Genomic DNA, 19,116 nt, shown 5'->3' with positions numbered 1-19,116 from the left:
GTATCAATATGATTAGGCCCAACAAATGTACAGCTCCAATGTACAGCTTCTTGGGGACTATAAGAAGAGAAAAGGATTGATTGAATTAACACAAATTATAATTAATAAAAGACTGAGTACCTTCTGATTTTGCCTCTTTCCCATTTAATGGGAAGTCATGTTATACAAGCATATTATATTCTTGCTTCAGGGAATATGCAGGAAGGCAAATTTTGGGAAACTGTTACACTTAGACCCTACACTGAAAGACTGGGAGCCCTTGAAAAATAGATATTGTCATTTTTAAAGATGAGAGAAAATAGGTAAAGTTTCAAGAAAAGTTTACAAGTAATAAAAGGAGAGTAGGAAGGAAAACAGAAAATTCTGGGGGCAAAGTAATAGGAAATTCTGTGTTGCTTTTTGTATAGTTATATTTTATCATATTATAGGTATTTAATTATCCTTTCATTCATTAGATGCTTCTTTAGCATTTGCATGTAAGGTGCAAGTATAGGAACTAACTGAATATTATGGCAATGGATGAGCAAACCTAAGCAATTAGAGGTAGTAAGAAGCTGAGAAAGCACACATTTTTTTTTACTGACAGGAAAATAATAAAAGAGATACTACAGAAGCAAAACAAGAGAATGTTCAAAGCTGGGGAAAGAATTCAACAATGTCAGTTGCATAAAATGATCCAGAATGATCATTGAAATGTGTTCACACGTCAGGTGATTAGTTTGTCCTTATGACATTAGGAGGAACAGTTATCAGTAGAAATCAATTTTCAATGGGTTTAGAATGAGAAGGATTTTGAAAAGAAGAGAAAAAAGAAGATGGTAGCTGCTGGTTAAGAAGGTTAGGACAAATAAGGATATTTCTTTCTACTAGACAATTTATGGGTCTATCTCGAGTATCAATAAGATAAAGATGTTGAAGATAGTGAAGCAGGTTGAAGGATTCAGAAAGATTAGTAGAAATGAACAAGAAAGGAGGGGGGATTTTCCTTGAAATGAACAGAGAATATTTCCTTTGGGAAGTAAATATAAGTGAAGATGAAGATGGGGGGAGGATGCTTCTGGGTTACTTTCTGATCATTTCTGTTTACTTTGTGATTTAAAGAGCAAGGCCCCTCACTTAAAGTGAAAAAGTTGTTATTTTCAGTAGGAAACATCAAACAAGGTGTAAGAATTTGAAATAAAAATGGAGAAGTGCATCTGCCAAAGTCAGGGAAAGAAACAAGTAGCATCAAACATCCTGCAAATTAAAAACTGAATTAAAAAAAACTGTAATTTTGCTTATGCAATAGTCTCATAATTCACCAAGAATCAGATGTGGCGACACCAGGTGCAGAGAAATATTAGCTTGTTCTAGTTTGGGAGTTTAGTAAGGCAGGTGTGGCAGTATGATAAATGGATGAGGGAATTGGTATTTCTGGCAAGAGAGTAGAAATCATCTAGGAATGCTAGGTTTGGCGAGGAAGGAGAGAAATGCAATGGGGCATATAGGTTAACAGAGCATATAAGAATCTCAGGAAGAGATAATTCGAAGAAGGAATAAACTGTAAGTATCAAGAACATCTAAAGAATTTAGTGTTAAGTGTGTGGGTCTAGAGAGAAAACCTGTATCTTTTGGAAGGAGCCTTATTTCATGTAAAAAACAAGACTGACATAGGGTTAAATTGCATTGTTCACTCCCTATATATTAGAGCTCTATGGCAAGGGTCTGGCAGCTGTGATCTGCAGACCAAATCTGGTATGCCCTCTGTTTTTAAAGTAGTTTTCTTAGAACACAGGCATACCCATTTGTTTAAATATTGTCTATGGCTGCTTTTCTGCTACCATGACAGATTGGAGTAGTTGCTACAGGCACCTTATGACTCACAAAGCCTTAGATGTTTACTATCTGGCCTTTTGAAGCAAATAATTTTGCCAAACCTTGTTTTAGAATAGTGATTACCAACAAAAGATGGGGGGTGAGAGTGTGCAGTAAACTTGTAAATTGAAAAAAGTGTTCAAGTGATAAAAATGATTTTCCCTCTACAAACTACAAACACCCACAGTGTCTCCATATCTTACACACATCCGTTGAGAGCCACTAGCTCCTAAGGATGGCATTCATGCCTCATCAAAATCCATACACTCTCAACCTAATTTAATATTCTCTTTCCCCCTCCTTAGTTTTCCATACTTCTCTCCCTAAACTCAGCCACACCAATTATTTTGTCTGCTACCTGTTGCAAATAGTCATGTTCCATTCTACTGCACATGGTGTTCTTTTGGTTGGATAACATGGAGCACACACACATGCACACACACACAGAGAAGGAAATAAAATAAAAGAAAAAAAGACTGAAAAATGACCACAATACTCAGTGTTAAGAGTTAAATAGAGCAAGAGACCAGCCCTTACCCTTAGAGTTGGATGACTTACATGAGTTCCTTTTTTGAGTCTCAGATCTTTCATCTGATATTTGTGAGGACTGAGAGATAAGTTACATGAAAGCACCCAACATATTGTGAACGTATAGTAAAAAAATAATATACCCTGGTTTCCACATTGAGAAGTGCATCTTGTTATTCAGGGAATAGCTTAAAATATTATCTTACCAAGATTTAAAAGTTCAATTAATTTCTTAAATCTTTGATCATGCAGTGATTATACAAATTCCATTCTTTTAAATAGGTTATTTTGGGTATATTTTTATCAAAAGATTCTGCAGACAGAAATCATGTGTTATCTTTCTATCCTTTTCACCCAATAATTCCTTACATATCATAGGAACTCAGTAATAAACTTGATGAATGGCAATAGTATTATACTTGCATGATGTAGTTCAGTTAATTTCTTTAGGGAAATACATTTTCAAATGTATTTCCCTAAAAATTAACCATATTTGTAGTATCTCCATTTTCTATAAAAGCTTAGGAAAGGTGAATTAAGAATACTATATGGAAATTTGGAAATATATAAAGTGAGATATGGTTATCAATTTGAAATACTTCATATAGAAGATAAGAAATAGGAAATGCTTATAAAACATAAAGTGTTTGAATTGATATATATTATTGAGGCTCTCTGTAAAGAATGATGACATAGTTTATGAAACACCTGAAAGCTTTGGGAATAATTTGGCATCTCTCTGAAGCAGGGAAGTAGGAAGGAAAACAATTTAATTAGGACAAGCTAAGAGAACTGTTTGAGTGTGTAATCAGAAAGCACTGTACCAAAACTGAAATTGTGGTTTACAAGTTACATTTGCCTTCTGTTTTCAGCAAATGGCAGTGAGGTTCACATAAGCAATGTGCGCTATGAAGATACAGGAGCATATACTTGTATTGCAAAAAATGAAGCAGGAGTGGATGAAGACATCTCTTCTCTTTTTGTGGAAGATTCTGCCAGAAAGACCCGTATGTATCAGGCACGCGTGCGTGCGCACACACACACACACTCACATTATGCTCAACTCATCATTAAGCAAAGTCACCAGAAAACTCTGTGAAATGCAAAACGCATTCAGAAAAAGAGTTTTCATATGTAGGAAAGATAGGACTCCTCAAATATTTAAAGTAGATTTAAGGTTTAAAAAGCAAACCTTGTGGAAATTCCAATACAATACTAGAATGATCTTGTTTCTTTTGCATGTGTTTATAAGATGTTTTGTGTCCTATCTTCCTTCCTGTTCATATAGCAATTTCAATACCATGCAACCCCCCCCTCCCAAACCATACTTGAGGAAACCAAAGAATATCCAAGCCATATCCTATAGGTGTTAATAAAGTAATATCCATCTTTTTCTGTCAGAGGCATTGCAGTCACTGGCCAAACAGTTGCACGGCTGTGCTTCCCTGCATTAGGTTCCATGGTTCCTGCCACTGAGAGACCCTCACTGCCCCTGGCGTCACTCAGCCCACAGACCACACTGGGTTTAGTGCTAGCAGACTATTGTCATCATTGTATATGTCTTCTGATTGTGTCCTGATGTGATGAGAAAAACACAGCATTAATTTTGTGTATTACTTAGTGAAAGGAATATGGATGGATGCTAGAGAGGCAATTGTGGTTCCAACTGAATTGCTTGAAACTCTAAGTACTGTTGTGTTTCTCAAGTAGATTCTCTGAAGACCAACACATAGAACTTTTCTTCCAGTGGTTCATCCATGCCACAGTATGGCTAATTTGGAATTGAGTCTGGAACCCCTATTCCCTTTCCATTCTACTCCTCAGTTTGATTTGTCATGCTCATTTCCTGTCCAATCTAAATTATTTTTGGAGACCCTGTATTTTAGGACCTTCTAATTATTTGGCATGTTCATTTCTGTGACCCCAGTTTCTGAAGAAGTTTAAAGTGTTTTCCCAGAAAGTCTCTGTATTAGTTTCCCAGCTGTTAAAACAAATACCATTCAACAAGTTGACTTAAGCAATGGGAATTTATCAGCTCATGGTTTTGAGGCTAGGAAAAGTTAAAAATTGAAATGCCAACAAGGTGATGTCTTCTTCCTAAAGAATGTGGTGTTCTGGTGCTTGCTGCTGGTGATCATTGGGTTCTTGGCTTTTCTGTCACATGGCAGTGCACATGGTGGTGTCTTCTTTCTCTGGGTTTTGTTCACATCTAGCTTCTTGCTTCCTATGGATTTTTCTCTCTGTATTCAATTTCCTTTGCTTATAAGGACTTTAGCCATAGCAGATTAAGGGCTCCCATCATTCAGTTTGGGCACACTTTTATTAATAACACCTTCAAAGATCCTATTTACACATGAGTTCCTGCCCACCGGAACAGGAATTGATACCTGAACACACCTTTTGTGGGGGACATGATTCAACCTCCAACAGTCACATTTTTTAAAAATCAGTGGGTGCATGTAAATATGAGTGGATCCACGGAGAAAGGGGATTTCACCATGGTCCCAGTTCCCAATAAGTTTACATCTATATTTGGCCTGATAGACAACCATCATTATAGCCTGTGTTTAAAAAGAAAATTCTTAAAGTAGAAAAATAAAAAAAAATAAAAAAAAATCTGGATTTAGCAACCTGGATAAGGTCCACCATAATTTCATTACATTTTTTCCTTTTATCTGATTCTAGTAAATACCATTTGTAATTCACTTTCTGTTAAAAATTAATTTTAGCTGACATATAATTGAAAACTGGTTTTGTTTGTCCTTTATGAGCAGTTTCTGAGGCAGAATTTAATTTCAACTCTGTATTCTGATTTTCTTTTAATTTTAGTCATGTATTACCAGTATATTTTCCTCATTAAAGTGCCTAGGCCTAGTTTCTTTAATCAACGAATCACTGCTTACCAGCATGCAAATTTCAGCAAAATTTCGGAGGGAAAGAATATAATTTTATTCATATAATTAGTATTACATGTAAGTTCTCATTTAATTATGAAGTTTCTGAAATCAAGTTTTCATTGTAAATTATTTTATCACTTTAAACTCTTACATGTCAAAATTACACATTTTAAATGGTTTTTGAAGATTGTATGCTAGTAGCATGCTGTTAAAATCAGAAGTAGAGAGGCGGGGCAAGATGGCAGACTGGTGAGCTGTAAGTTTTAGTTACTCCTCCAGGAAAGTAGGTAAAAAGCCAGGAACTGCGTGGACTGGACACCACAGAGCAATCTGACTTTGGGCATACTTCATACAACACTCATGAAAACGTGGAACTGCTGAGATCAGCGAAATCTGTAAGTTTTTGCGGCCAGGGAACCCGCGCCCCTCCCTGCCAGGCTCAGTCCCGTGGGAGGAGGGGCTGTCAGCTCCAGGAAGGAGAAGGGAGAAGTGCAGTGGCTGCTCTTATCGGAAACTCATTCTACTGATTCAAACTCCAACCACAGATAGACTGAGACCAGACACCAGAGACTCTGAGAGCAGCCAGCCCAGCAGAGAAGAGACAGGCATAGAAAAAAAACAACACGAAAAACTCCAAAATAAAAGCGGAAGATTTTTGGAGTTCTGGTGAACATAGAAGGGGGAAGGGCAGAGCTCAAGCCCGAGCTCAGGCCCTGAGGCGCATATGCAAATCCCGAAGAAAAGCTGATCTCTCTGCCCTGTGGACCTTTCCTTAATGACCCTGGTTGCTTCGTCTATTAGCATTTCAATAACCCTTTAGATCTCTGAGGAGGGCCGTTTTTTTTTTTTTTTTTTTTTAAATCCTTTTTTCTTTTTCTAAAACAATTACTCTAAGAAGCCCAATACAGAAAGATTCAAAGAATTGCAATTTGGGCACGTCAAGTCAAGAGCAGAACTAAGAGAGCTCTGAGACAAAAGGCAATAATCCAGTGGCTGAGAAAATTCACTAAACAACACAACTTCCCAAGAAAAGGGGGGTGTCCGCTCACAGCCACCATCCTGGTAGACAGGAAACACTCCTGCCCATCGCCAGCCCCATAGCCCAGAGCTGCCTCAGACAACCCAGTGTGATGGAAGTGCTTCAAATAACAGGCACACACCACAAAACTGGGCGTGGACATTAGCCTTCCCTGCAACCTCAGCTGAATGTCCCAGAACTGGGAAGGTGGAGCAGTGTGAATTAACAAAGCCCCATACAGCCATCATTTGAGCAGACTGGGAGCCTCCCTACACAGCCCAGCAGCCCAGAACTGCCCTGGGGGGACGGCACTCACCTGTGACATAGCACAGTCATCCCTCAACAGAGGACCCGGGGTGCACAGCCTGGAAGAGGGGCCCACTTGCAAGTCTCAGGAGCCATACGCCAATACCAAAGACTTGTGGGTCAGTGGCAGAGACAAACTGTGGCAGGACTGAACTGAAGGATTAGACTATTGCAGCACCTTTAAAACTCTAGGATCATCAGGGAGATTTGATTGTTAGGGCCACCCCCCCTCCCCGACTGCCCAGAAACACGCCCCACATACAGGGCAGGCAACACCAACTACACACGCAAGCTTGGTACACCAATTGGGCCCCACAAAACTCACTCCCCCACTCACCAAAAAGGCTAAGCAGGGGAGAACTGGCTTGTGGAGAACAGGTGGCTCGTGGACGCCACCTGCTGGTTAGTTAGAGAAAGTGTACTCCACGAAGCTGTAGATCTGATAAATTAGAGATAAGGACTTCAGTAGGTCTACAAACCCTAAAAGAACCCTATCAAGTTCAGCAAATGCCACGAGGCCAAAAACAACAGAAAATTATAAAGCATATGAAAAAACCAGACGATATGGATAACCCAAGCCCAAGCACCCAAATCAAAAGACCAGAAGACACACAGCACCTAGAGCAGCTACTCAAAGAACTAAAGATGAACAATGAGACCATAGTACGGGATATGAAGGAAATCAAGAAGACCCTAGAAGAGCATAAAGAAGACATTGCAAGACTAAATAAAAAAATGGATGATCTTATGGAAATTAAAGAAACTGTTGAACAAATTAAAAAGATTCTGGACACTCATAGTACAAGACTAGAGGAAGTTGAACAATGAATCAGTGACCTGGAAGATGACAGAATGGAAAATGAAAGCATAAAAGAAAGAATGGGGAAAAAAATTGAAAAAATCGAAATGGACCTCAGGGATATGATAGATAATATGAAACGTCCAAATATAAGACTCATTGGTGTCCCAGAAGGGGAAGAAAAGGGTAAAGGTCTAGGAAGAGTATTCAAAGAAATTGTTGGGGAAAACTTCCCAAATCTTCTAAACAACATAAATACACAAATCATAAATGCTCAGCGAACTCCAAATAGAATAAATCCAAAAAAACCCACTCCGAGACATATACTGATCACACTGTCAAACATAGAAGAGAAGGAGCAAGTTCTGAAAGCAGCAAGAGAAAAGCAATTCACCACATACAAAGGAAACAGCATAAGACTAAGTAGTGACTACTCAGCAGCCACCATGGAGGCGAGAAGGCAGTGGCACGATATATTTAAAATTCTGAGTGAGAGGAATTTCCAGCCAAGAATACTCTATCCAGCAAAGCTCTCCTTCAAATTTGAGGGAGAGCTTAAATTTTTCACAGACAAAGAAATGCTGAGAGAATTTGCTAACAAGAGACCTGCCCTACTGGAGATACTAAAGGGAGCCCTACAGACAGAGAAACAAAGACAGGACAGAGAGACTTGGAGAAAGGTTCAGCACTAAAGAGATTCGGTATGGGTACAATAAAGGATATTAATAGAGAGAGGGAAAAATATGGCAAACATAAACCAAAGGATAAGATGGCTGATTCAAGAAATGCCTTCACGGTTTTAACGTTGAATGTAAATGGATTAAACTCCCCAATTAAAAGATATAGATTCGCAGAATGGGTCAAAAAAAATGAACCATCAATATGTTGCATACAAGAGACTCATCTTAGACACAGGGACACAAAGAAACTGAAAGTGAAAGGATGGAAAAAAATATTGCATGCAAGCTACAGCCAAAAGAAAGCAGGTGTAGCAATATTAATCTCAGATAAAATAGACTTCAAATGCAGGGATGTTTTGAGAGACAAAGAAGGCCACTACATACTAATAAAAGGGGCAATTCAGCAAGAAGAAATAACAATCGTAAATGTCTATGCACCCAATCAAGGTGCCACAAAATACATGAGAGAAACACTGGCAAAACTAAAGGAAGCAATTGATGTTTCCACAATAATTGTGGGAGACTTCAACACATCACTCTCTCCTATAGATAGATCAACCAGACAGAAGACCAATAAGGAAATTGAAAACCTAAACAATCTGATAAATGAATTAGATTTAACAGACATCTACAGGACATTACATCCCAAATCACCAGGATACACATACTTTTCTAGTGCTCACGGAACTTTCTCCAGAATAGATCATATGCTGGGACATAAAACAAGCCTCAATAAATTTAAAAAGATTGAAATTATTCAAAGCACATTCTCTGACCACAATGGAATACAATTAGAAGTCAATAACCATCAGAGACTTAGAAAATTCACAAATACCTGGAGGTTAAACAACACACTCCTAAACAATCAGTGGGTTAAAGAAGAAATAGCAAGAGAAATTGCTAAATATATAGAGACGAATGAAAATGAGAACACAACATACCAAAACCTATGGGATGCAGCAAAAGCAGTGCTAAGGGGGAAATTTATAGCACTAAACGCATATATTAAAAAGGAAGAAAGAGCCAAAATCAAAGAACTAATGGATCAACTGAAGAAGCTAGAAAATGAACAGCAAACCAATCCTAAACCAAGTACAAGAAAAGAAATAACAAGGATTAAAGCAGAAATAAATGACATAGAGAACAAAAAAACAATAGAGAGGATAAATATCACCAAAAGTTGGTTCTTTGAGAAGATCAACAAGATTGACAAGCCCCTAGCTAGACTGACAAAAACAAAAAGAGAGAAGACCCATATAAACAAAATAATGAATGAAAAAGGTGACATAACTGCAGATCCTGAAGAAATTAAAAAAATTATAAGAGGATATTATGAACAACTGTATGGCAACAAACTGGATAACATAGAAGAAATGGACAATTTCCTGGAAACGTATGAACAACCTAGACTGACCAGAGAAGAAATAGAAGACCTCAACGAACCCATCACAAGCAAAGAGATCCAATCAGTCATCAAAAATCTTCCCACAAATAAATGCCCAGGGCCAGATGGCTTCACAGGGGAATTCTACCAAACTTTCCAGAAAGAACTGACACCAATCTTACTCAAACTCTTTCAAAACATTGAAAAAAATGGAACACTACCTAACTCATTTTATGAAGCTAACATCAATCTAATACCAAAACCAGGCAAAGATGCTACAAAAAAGGAAAACTACCGGCCAATCTCCCTAATGAATATAGATGCAAAAATCCTCAACAAAATACTTGCAAATCGAATCCAAAGACACATTAAAAAAATCATACACCATGACCAAGTGGGGTTCATTCCAGGCATGCAAGGATGGTTCAACATAAGAAAAACAATCAATGTATTACAACACATTAACAAATCAAAAGGGAAAAATCAATTGATCATCGCAATAGATGCTGAAAAAGCATTTGACAAAATCCAACATCCCTTTTTGATAAAAACACTTCAAAAGGTAGGAATTGAAGGAAACTTCCTCAACATGATAAAGAGCATATATGAAAAACCCACAGCCAGCATAGTACTCAATGGTGAGAGACTGAAAGCCTTCCCTCTAAGATCAGGAACAAGACAAGGATGCCCGCTGTCACCACTGTTATTCAACATTGTGCTGGAAGTGCTAGCCAGGGCAATCCGGCAAGACAAAGAAATAAAAGGCATCCAAATTGGAAAAGAAGAAGTAAAACTGTCATTGTTTGCAGATGATATGATCTTATATCTAGAAAACCCTGAGAAATCAACGATACACCTACTAGAGCTAATAAACAAATTTAGCAAAGTAGCGGGATACAAGATTAATGCACATAAGTCAGTAATGTTTCTATATGCTAGAAATGAACAAACGGAAGTGACACTCAAGAAAAAGATACCATTTTCAATAGCAACTAAAAAAATCAAGTACCTAGGAATAAACTTAACCAAAGATGTAAAAGACCTATACAAAGAAAACTACATAACTCTACTAAAAGAAATAGAAGGGGATCTTAAAAGATGGAAAAATATTCCATGTTCATGGATAGGAAGGCTAAATGTCATTAAGATGTCAATTCTACCCAAACTCATCTACAGATTCAATGCAATCCCAATCAAAATCCCAACAACCTACTTTGCAGACTTGGAAAAGCTAGTTATCAAATTTATTTGGAAAGGGAAGATGCCTCGAATTGCTAAAGACACTCTAAAAAAGAAAAACGAAGTGGGAGGACTTACACTCCCTGACTTTGAAGCTTATTATAAAGCCACAGTTGCCAAAACAGCATGGTACTGGCACAAAGATAGACATATAGATCAATGGAATCGAATTGAGAATTCAGAGATAGACCCTCAGATCTATGGCCGACTGATCTTTGATAAGGCCCCCAAAGCCACCGAACTGAGCCATAATGGTCTTTTCAACAAATGGGGCTGGGAGAGTTGGATATCCATATCCAAAAGAATGAAAGAGGACCCCTACCTCACCCCCTACACAAAAATTAACTCAAAATGGACCAAAGATCTCAATATAAAAGAAAGTACCATAAAACTCCTAGAAGATAATGTAGGAAAACATCTTCAAGACCTTGTATTAGGAGGCCACTTCCTAGACTTTACACCCAAAGCACAAGCAACAAAAGAGAAAATAGATAAATGGGAACTCCTCAAGCTTAGAAGTTTCTGCACCTCAAAGGAATTTCTCAAAAAGGTAAAGAGGCAGCCAACTCAATGGGAAAAAATTTTTGGAAACCATGTATCTGACAAAAGACTGATATCTTGTATATACAAAGAAATCCTACAACTCAATGACAATAGTACAGACGGCCCAATTACAAAATGGGCAAAAGATATGAAATGACAGTTCTCTGAAGAGGAAATACAAATGTCCAAGAAACACATGAAAAAATGTTCAGCTTCACTAGCTATTAGAGAGATGCAAATTAAGACCACAATGTGATACCATCTAACACCGGTTAGAATGGCTGCCATTAAATAAACAGGAAACTACAAATGCTGGAGGGGATGTGGAGAAATTGGAACACTTATTCATTGTTGGTGGGACTGTATAATGGTTCAGCCACTCTGGAAGTCAGTCTGGCAGTTCCTTAGAAAACTAGATATAGAGCTACCATTCGATCCAGCGATTGCACTTCTCGGTATATACCCGGAAGATCGGAAAGCAGTGACACGAACAGATATCTGCACGCCAATGTTCATAGCAGCATTATTCACAATTGCCAAGAGATGGAAACAACCCAAATGTCCTTCAACAGATGAGTGGATAAATAAAATGTGGTATATACACACGATGGAATACTACACGGCAGTAAGAAGGAACGGTCTGGTGAAACATATGACAACATGGATGAACCTTGAAGACATAATGCTGAGCGAAATAAGCCAGGCACAAAAAGAGAAATATTATATGCTACCACAAATGTGAACTTTGAAAAATGTAAAACAAATGGTTTATAATGTAGAATGTAGGGGAACTAGCAGTAGAGAGCAATTAAGGAAGGGGGAACAATAATCCAAGAAGAACAGATAAGCTATTTAACGTTCTGGGGATGCCCAGAAATGACTATGGTCTGTTAATTTCTGATGGATGTAGTAGGAACAAGTTCACTGAAATGTTGCTATATTATGTAACTTTCTTGGGGTAAAGTAGGAACATGTTGGAAGTTAAGCAGTTATCTTAGGTTAGTTGTCTTTTCTTACTCCCTTGTTATGGTCTCTTTGAAATGTTCTTTTATTGTATGTTTGTTTTCTTTTTAACTTTCTTTTCATACAGTTGATTTAAAAAAGAAGGGAAAGTTAAAAAAAAAAAAAAAAAGAAAGAAAAAAGAGAAGGAAAAAAAAAAAAAAGATGTAGTGCCCCCTTGAGGAGCCTGTGGAGAATGCAGGGGTATTCGCCTACCCCACCTCCATGGTTGCTAACAAGACCACAGACATAGGGGACTGGTGGTTTGATGGGTTGAGCCCTCTACCATAAGTTTTACCTTGGGAAGACGGTTGCTGCAAAGGAGAGGCTAGGCCTCCCTATATTTGTGCCTAAGAGTCTCCTCCTGAATGCCTCTTTGTTGCTCAGATGTGGCCCTCTCTCTCTGGCTAAGCCAACTTGAAAGGTGAAATCACTGCCCTCCCCCCTACGTGGGACCAGACACCCAGGGGAGTGAATCTCCCTGGCAACGTGGAATATGACTCCCGGAGAGGAATGTAGACCCGGCATCGTGGGATGGAGAACATCTTCTTGACCAAAAGGGGGATGTGAAAGGAAATGAAATAAGCTTCAGTGGCAGAGAGATTCCAAAACGAGCCGAGAGATCACTCTGGTGGGCACTCTTACGCACACTTTAGACAACCCTTTTTAGGTTCTAAAGAATTGGGGTAGCTGGTGGTGGATACCTGAAACTATTAAACTACAACCCAGAACCCATGAATCTCGAAGACAGTTGCATAAAAATGTAGCTTATGAGGGGTGACAATGGGATTGGGAATGCCATAAGGACCAAACTCCACTTTGTCTAGTTTATGGATGGATGTGTAGAAAAGTAGGGGAAGGAAACAAACAGAGAAAGGTACCCAGTGTTCTTTTTTACTTCAATTGCTCTTTTTCACTCTAATTATTATTCTTGTTATTTTTGTGTGTGGGCTAATGAAGGTGTCAGGGATTGATTTAGGTGATGAATGTACAACTATGTAATGGTACTGTAAACAATCGAAAGTACAATTTGTTTTGTATGACTGCGTGGTATGTGAATATATCTCAATAAAATGATGATTAAAAAAAAAAATCAGAAGTAACATTTTTCTGACCTAGCAGTTCAGTGTTAACTACATATTAATGGAAATTACAAAATCATTTCTTTAGAGGAAAATAATACAAATGAAATGTTTGGAAGGATTTTTTTTCCCCAAAGTCTCTGGAAATAAAATGTTTTGAAGTGCTGTTTATATATTTAAATTATATGACCTCTTCAAGGATCAAAAGTAGAAACTGGACCACTTTTAGTGAAAAACCAAGGTTGTGAGCATTGCTTATTCATGTTACACTGTTTGATAGGCATATATGTGCTTCTCCTTTGGAATAACAAACTTTACCTCTTGTTTAAATAAATGCCCTTCTAATGGTTGCTAATTTTGTCTTCTGTACATTTGAGTCCCTTGTTAATTGAGAACATATCATATATATTGCTATTGTTGTGAAAGTGCCCATATTTTTATTAATTAAAATATTATGCACATAATTAGTATTAGAACAATACTAAATAAGTAAACTAAACTGAGCAGTTATTAGCATGCCCAGAACTGTTTAAGCCAAAAATATTAGCTCTGTGGTAGAGGACAGTTTTCCTTGGGATGTTTCCTACTACTGAATAAATTGTCAGGATTCTGTAATTTTTTAAAAAGCCAAAATTAGGTGTAGAGCACATGAGGGAAAACTAAGGCAATTTGTATTCCCACATGGATTACTCTGGGTTCTCATAATAGCTCATATTATTGTACAAGACTAATTTCTGTTTTGACTGATACCTATCAAGGCAACCAAAGGAGCCAGTCACAGAGCCATAGGTGATGATTTCAGCCTTCTTATCTGCACATACTAAAAATTATTGACTTGTGTAAATTATCTAACAATAATGTCGGTGGTCAATTTTCTTTTTTGGTATGATGGATTATCATATACATACAAAAGACAGATTGGTGTAATAAAGAGTATGAACTTTGGGGTAAGAAATATGCTGGAAGCATTGTTCTCCAAATAATACCTCTGTGATTTGGAGCTATTGCATAACCTCTCAGAGCTTTAATTTCCTTGCATATAGTATAGAGTGTATAATAACTCATGGGATTTTTGTGCTGATCAAATATAAAGTACTTATTATAGTCTGAGACTTAGAGTAATTATTCCTCTGACCGATACTTGTTTTCTGAAAATAATTTCTTATTCCTTACTAGAGACTGTACAATAATCACTATTTGAAAAATGTCCTGTAGAACCCAGTAATTGCTAGGACTCAGAGTTTCAAAATGAATGATGAGTGTATATCTACAGATATAGATTTAAATAGATATGGGGATGTATAGACGTCTATATTACTATATATCCAAATACAAAATGATGTTATTTCTCTTTAAGTTAAACAATAATTAACAGCTGATTGGAATTTATATTTTTCTTAATTTTAGATATTAAACATTTTCAGTAAATGCCAAAATCTTTTGCCAATGTCTAGTTTTGCCACAGAATCAAAGCCAAGGCTACCATTTAGTTCCCTTTTACATTCGGTCAACTCATATTCCTATTTATTTTTGCATTCTTCTTTAACGTGTTTTTCCTTCTGCTTTCTTTTTGAAAGATTCAGGGAAGAGAGATTTTGAAACCTATGTAGGTGGCAATAAAAATATGGAAAGATTTACAACTTTTGTGCTCAATGACACAACACAGACTTGCTTTGCTTAGCTATAGCTTCGTAGTAATCATCCAGCTATTTTCTACATAATAGAGCACTCATAGTAGTATCAATCACTTTTTTTTCTTATACTACATTTCCCAGCAATGTGATTCTGTTGAGAGAACTGATTCATGCAAAGATCATAAAGCTAAGGGGTTTGTGTTTCCATGTGCCTCAATCTTTGAAACAGAAAATCTTGAGTTACAGTTCCCAATTTTGTTAACAAAGCTCACTGGAAGTTTTTCATGTAACAAATTGAGCTACAAAAAAATGTTTCAAAATAATATACTCTACTGTTGCATTAGGGATACGGTTTGATAGCTAAGATTTAACAGAGTGGTATATGGGGAAGATTTAAATTCAAAGGACAGTAGAAATGGGCCATAGAAGAAGATTGCATGGTACTTGTAACAGATGTAGAAGAAAATGATATAAAATGTGTAAGAGGGGTTTTAGGTAGAGGTAATATGTTACATATTGGAAAACTTCTTGCACATAGCATAAGCACCTTGGCACATTTCCATTCCCAAGGGGAATCAGCTCCCAATGATAGTGATTCATCTTCAAGATGAAGGTATATGAAAAGCAGTATGAAAAGTAGACTGCTATCAAAAGCTTTTATTTACAGTTTGCATCAAATATTTAGCACAGTCTCTATCACATGTTGGTAGGATTCTAGTAAAGAATATTATTAATCCACCTTCCTGAAAATATTGAAATATATTGTCTAAATATATTATATATTCTTGTCAGCATTACCACAATGAGTGTTACAGTTGGAAATAATGTGTGAATATAATGATCCTTACTTTAGAATTAACATCAAAAAGTAAATATTGATTGACTATTATGAGTTAGAAACCTAATTGTAAGATTTTTTAAAACTAAATGGATTAAACGCTACAACAAGATTACTTGAATTAATAAATTATATAAATCTATATGTCTACATATAAGTGAATAATATTATAAAAATGCAATGAGTTTAATTCATAATACAAACATTTGACAATATTTCTAAATATATATAAATACTCAAGAAGGATATGCCTATTTTAGAAGTAGAGGAAAGGGTCTTCAAATAATTTAAAACATAATCTATTTACATATAAAGATATTTTGAATATGACACCAAAAGCCTTGGCAATAGAAAATAGATTCTGGCAATATAGGTAAATTAATCCCTCTATTCCTGATTTACTTCTTATTTTTAAAGGAAGGAGAAAATACCTCCGCACAAGGGCTACTCTATAGATTTAATGAGATCACTTTTGTAGAATTTTATTAATCCTCTCTCTACAGAGCAGAGGCAGATAATATAAATAAGTGAATGAATCCGTCTTCAAACTGGCATAGATGAAGCCAATGCACAGTAATCAGATTAATAATTACTTATTTTACATTCAGTGAGTGTGATATAGTTCCAGCAGTTGTCAGATTAATATTTTCTACACTCCACAAATATGAGATAGGTAGGAATAGGGAAAAAGCCATAATTAGCAGTAAGGTACAGTCATTATAGCTAGCATGAGATTTTAATCATGATAGTTATGACTTAATTGCTAGAAGCAAATATAACAGAATAAAACAAATATTTTGAGAAAAACAAAAAAAGTCACTAAATGAAAAATTTAGTTCAATTTCAGTTCAATTCCTTTTTATCACATTCACTGAATGCTATTCAGTAATGGGGCTATACTAAAAACATATGAAACAGAGAAACTAATTCATGCTTCTTTTTGACAAGACAAAGAAACTATTTGTTTAGTTTTTGTCACAGATAAAACTTATTATTAAACTTCTGAAATAAAATGCACTTAGGGAAATCAGACCTGTGTCAAGGTTAACCATACCACGCTTGATAAGCATTTACTATTTTACAAGCTTTCAATATTCATCATAAATTCTAATATTCACACTCCTCATTGTCAGACCTTTTAAAGTAACTTGTTCCATAAATCTTTTCATCTGTTGATTTAGAACATACTGTATTTGTCTGCCTCATAATTTCCATATCTTAAGGTTATATTTTCAAATCAATATCCTTTTCAGTGTCATTAAAGATCCAATTTTAATGTGTCGCCTGTTTGCACAATATCAGAGCCTTGTTACCTAACAAGGTGCTATGTGATCCTAATGTCACTGAATTGATGGATTTACAACTATCATAAGAAATCGAGAATCTATATTGCCTACAACAGAAAACAAGACTTCAAGCTTTTTTATTTTGATTTATTACCTAAATTTACTGCAAGACATTATGTATCTTTAATGGAATATTCCTATTTCATCTCATATTCCACAATGCCAATTTGCCTAATTTATTTTAAGATAAGTGATGATGACACTTTATGATATTACTTTAGGCATGTAGACTAATAACCTTATACATAGTGACAGTGCTGTGTATGGTATCTTTATGAACATATTTTTAAAGTCTACATACTAATATTTTTGTTGTTCAGAAAAAAATGTTAGGATCTGTTAGAAATATCTTTCTGAAAGTCGTACATTTACTGAATCCTTTGTCAAAAGACTGTTTATATAGGTTCAAAAGGAAGTTAGAGTTATCATTTCCTCATGGTTTTCTTAGTGCCCTCTGATAAAGGAAATCAGTCATATAACATTGTAAGTGTGCAAAGGGTTAATAAAATAATTGTGCCCTTCAAATGCCTAGGCTCTGGGATGAGGGGCCAAAGTGAGCTTCTCCTCAAAGTTTTTGGAAAGTTATGTCATACCTTTTTATCAACTGCATGCAGAGCCTAGATTTTATATCTGTGCATGCTACTGTCCTCTGTTTGCTCAGATTATAATATCTGTGTATGCTACCTCTGTATATGCCCAGATATGTGAATTCTGAAAAGACCAATAGTGGGATGAATATTCCAGAGAAAGTTTGCTTTATTTGTCAACTTTGTGTGTATTTCCATCTTTGTCTGATATAGACAAATATAACATTACTTACAAAATATCATTTCATATGGAATTTCATAAAATAAACTTTTCCATCTCATGCAGGAAAGATATTTGCTGTTTTTAATATTTCCTCTGAGTTCATCTACTGTCTGTCTAATGCATATCTTTATACTCAACTCTGGTATAGTAATAAAAAAAGGTAATGAAAATTTGGAAACATTCTGGAAAAGTAAAATTTTATTAGAAGCTAAATTATTAGTGAATAAATTATTTCTGTTTTTTATCTTAAAAATATTCTAATAGAAAGTAAAAATATGTTTCTAGATATAGTTTGAATCTTCTTCACGTAGTTTCAGAAAAATTAGATGACATTATAGAGTAAACCAAAAGGATGTACTATTTTCCAAAATCAAATTTCATAAATGAAGGCACAAAGTACCATTTTAAATTATTTATATTATACAACCGTTATTGCACTAATTACCATTACACTCATTACACTAAGATTAACATCAGATTGTAGTTTCAGTGTTAGGTTTAATAAGGCAGAATAAAACAAAAGAGAAATCAGCATGCTCCATAGCATGGATTTGTTTTCTCTCATAGAATCTATAGGAATCTGTCTCTTGTAGATTGATTATGAACATGACTAGAATAGTTCTCCACTCCTCCCTGTATCCACCCCCTTTGATATGTGATTTTTTAGCTCCTCTCATCACAAAATGTGTCTCTTTTCCTATATCTTGAATCACCAGGGCTGGAATTGTAAATTGCTTCAATTAATAGAGAACATCAAAAGTGATGCTTTAGCATTTCTACATCTAGACCTCAAAGCCTTCCAAGATTCTACTTTCTCTCTTGGAACCCTGCTTTGTAAAATAATCTAAATAAAAAAGGAGAATGTAAGATGTAAATGAAATGAAATAACATTAAAACTAAAAACTAATTGCAGATTACCCACTCTTCACATACATGTGACAATCCCACCTTTTTCTTCAGATGTAACCCCAGTTAATATGTACAATATATTTGTTATTTAAATATGATGGTACCATAGCAGTTACTCTTCACCTTGTTTAGGAACTGTTAGAGTAGCTGTGGTGTAGGAATATGAAGGTCTACCACATTAATTTTAAATAATTTTATAGTATTCCACAGCATGGATGATACATAGTCTATTTCATTTTGTTGTTAATT

General features: G+C 35.9%; 1 protein-coding gene across 2 annotated transcripts in view; it reads left to right on the top strand.

Annotated features, from left to right (window-relative positions):
• FSTL5 (follistatin like 5) overlaps positions 1-19,116 on the top strand; it is an 838,269-nt gene that overhangs the window by 645,196 nt on the left and 173,957 nt on the right. For both annotated transcript variants that reach the window (XM_037830939.1, XM_037830938.1), the window contains exon 10: positions 3,255-3,389. In XM_037830939.1, the coding sequence (XP_037686867.1) occupies positions 3,255-3,389 (135 nt within the window). The remainder of the gene's footprint in view (positions 1-3,254; positions 3,390-19,116) is intronic.

The sequence above is a fragment of the Choloepus didactylus genome, chromosome 3 (genome assembly GCF_015220235.1).
Source record: "Choloepus didactylus isolate mChoDid1 chromosome 3, mChoDid1.pri, whole genome shotgun sequence".
NCBI classification, from domain to species: domain Eukaryota; kingdom Metazoa; phylum Chordata; class Mammalia; order Pilosa; family Megalonychidae; genus Choloepus; species Choloepus didactylus.
The sequence above is the reverse complement of the archived record's forward strand: the minus strand, read 5'-3'. Positions and strand labels throughout refer to the sequence as shown.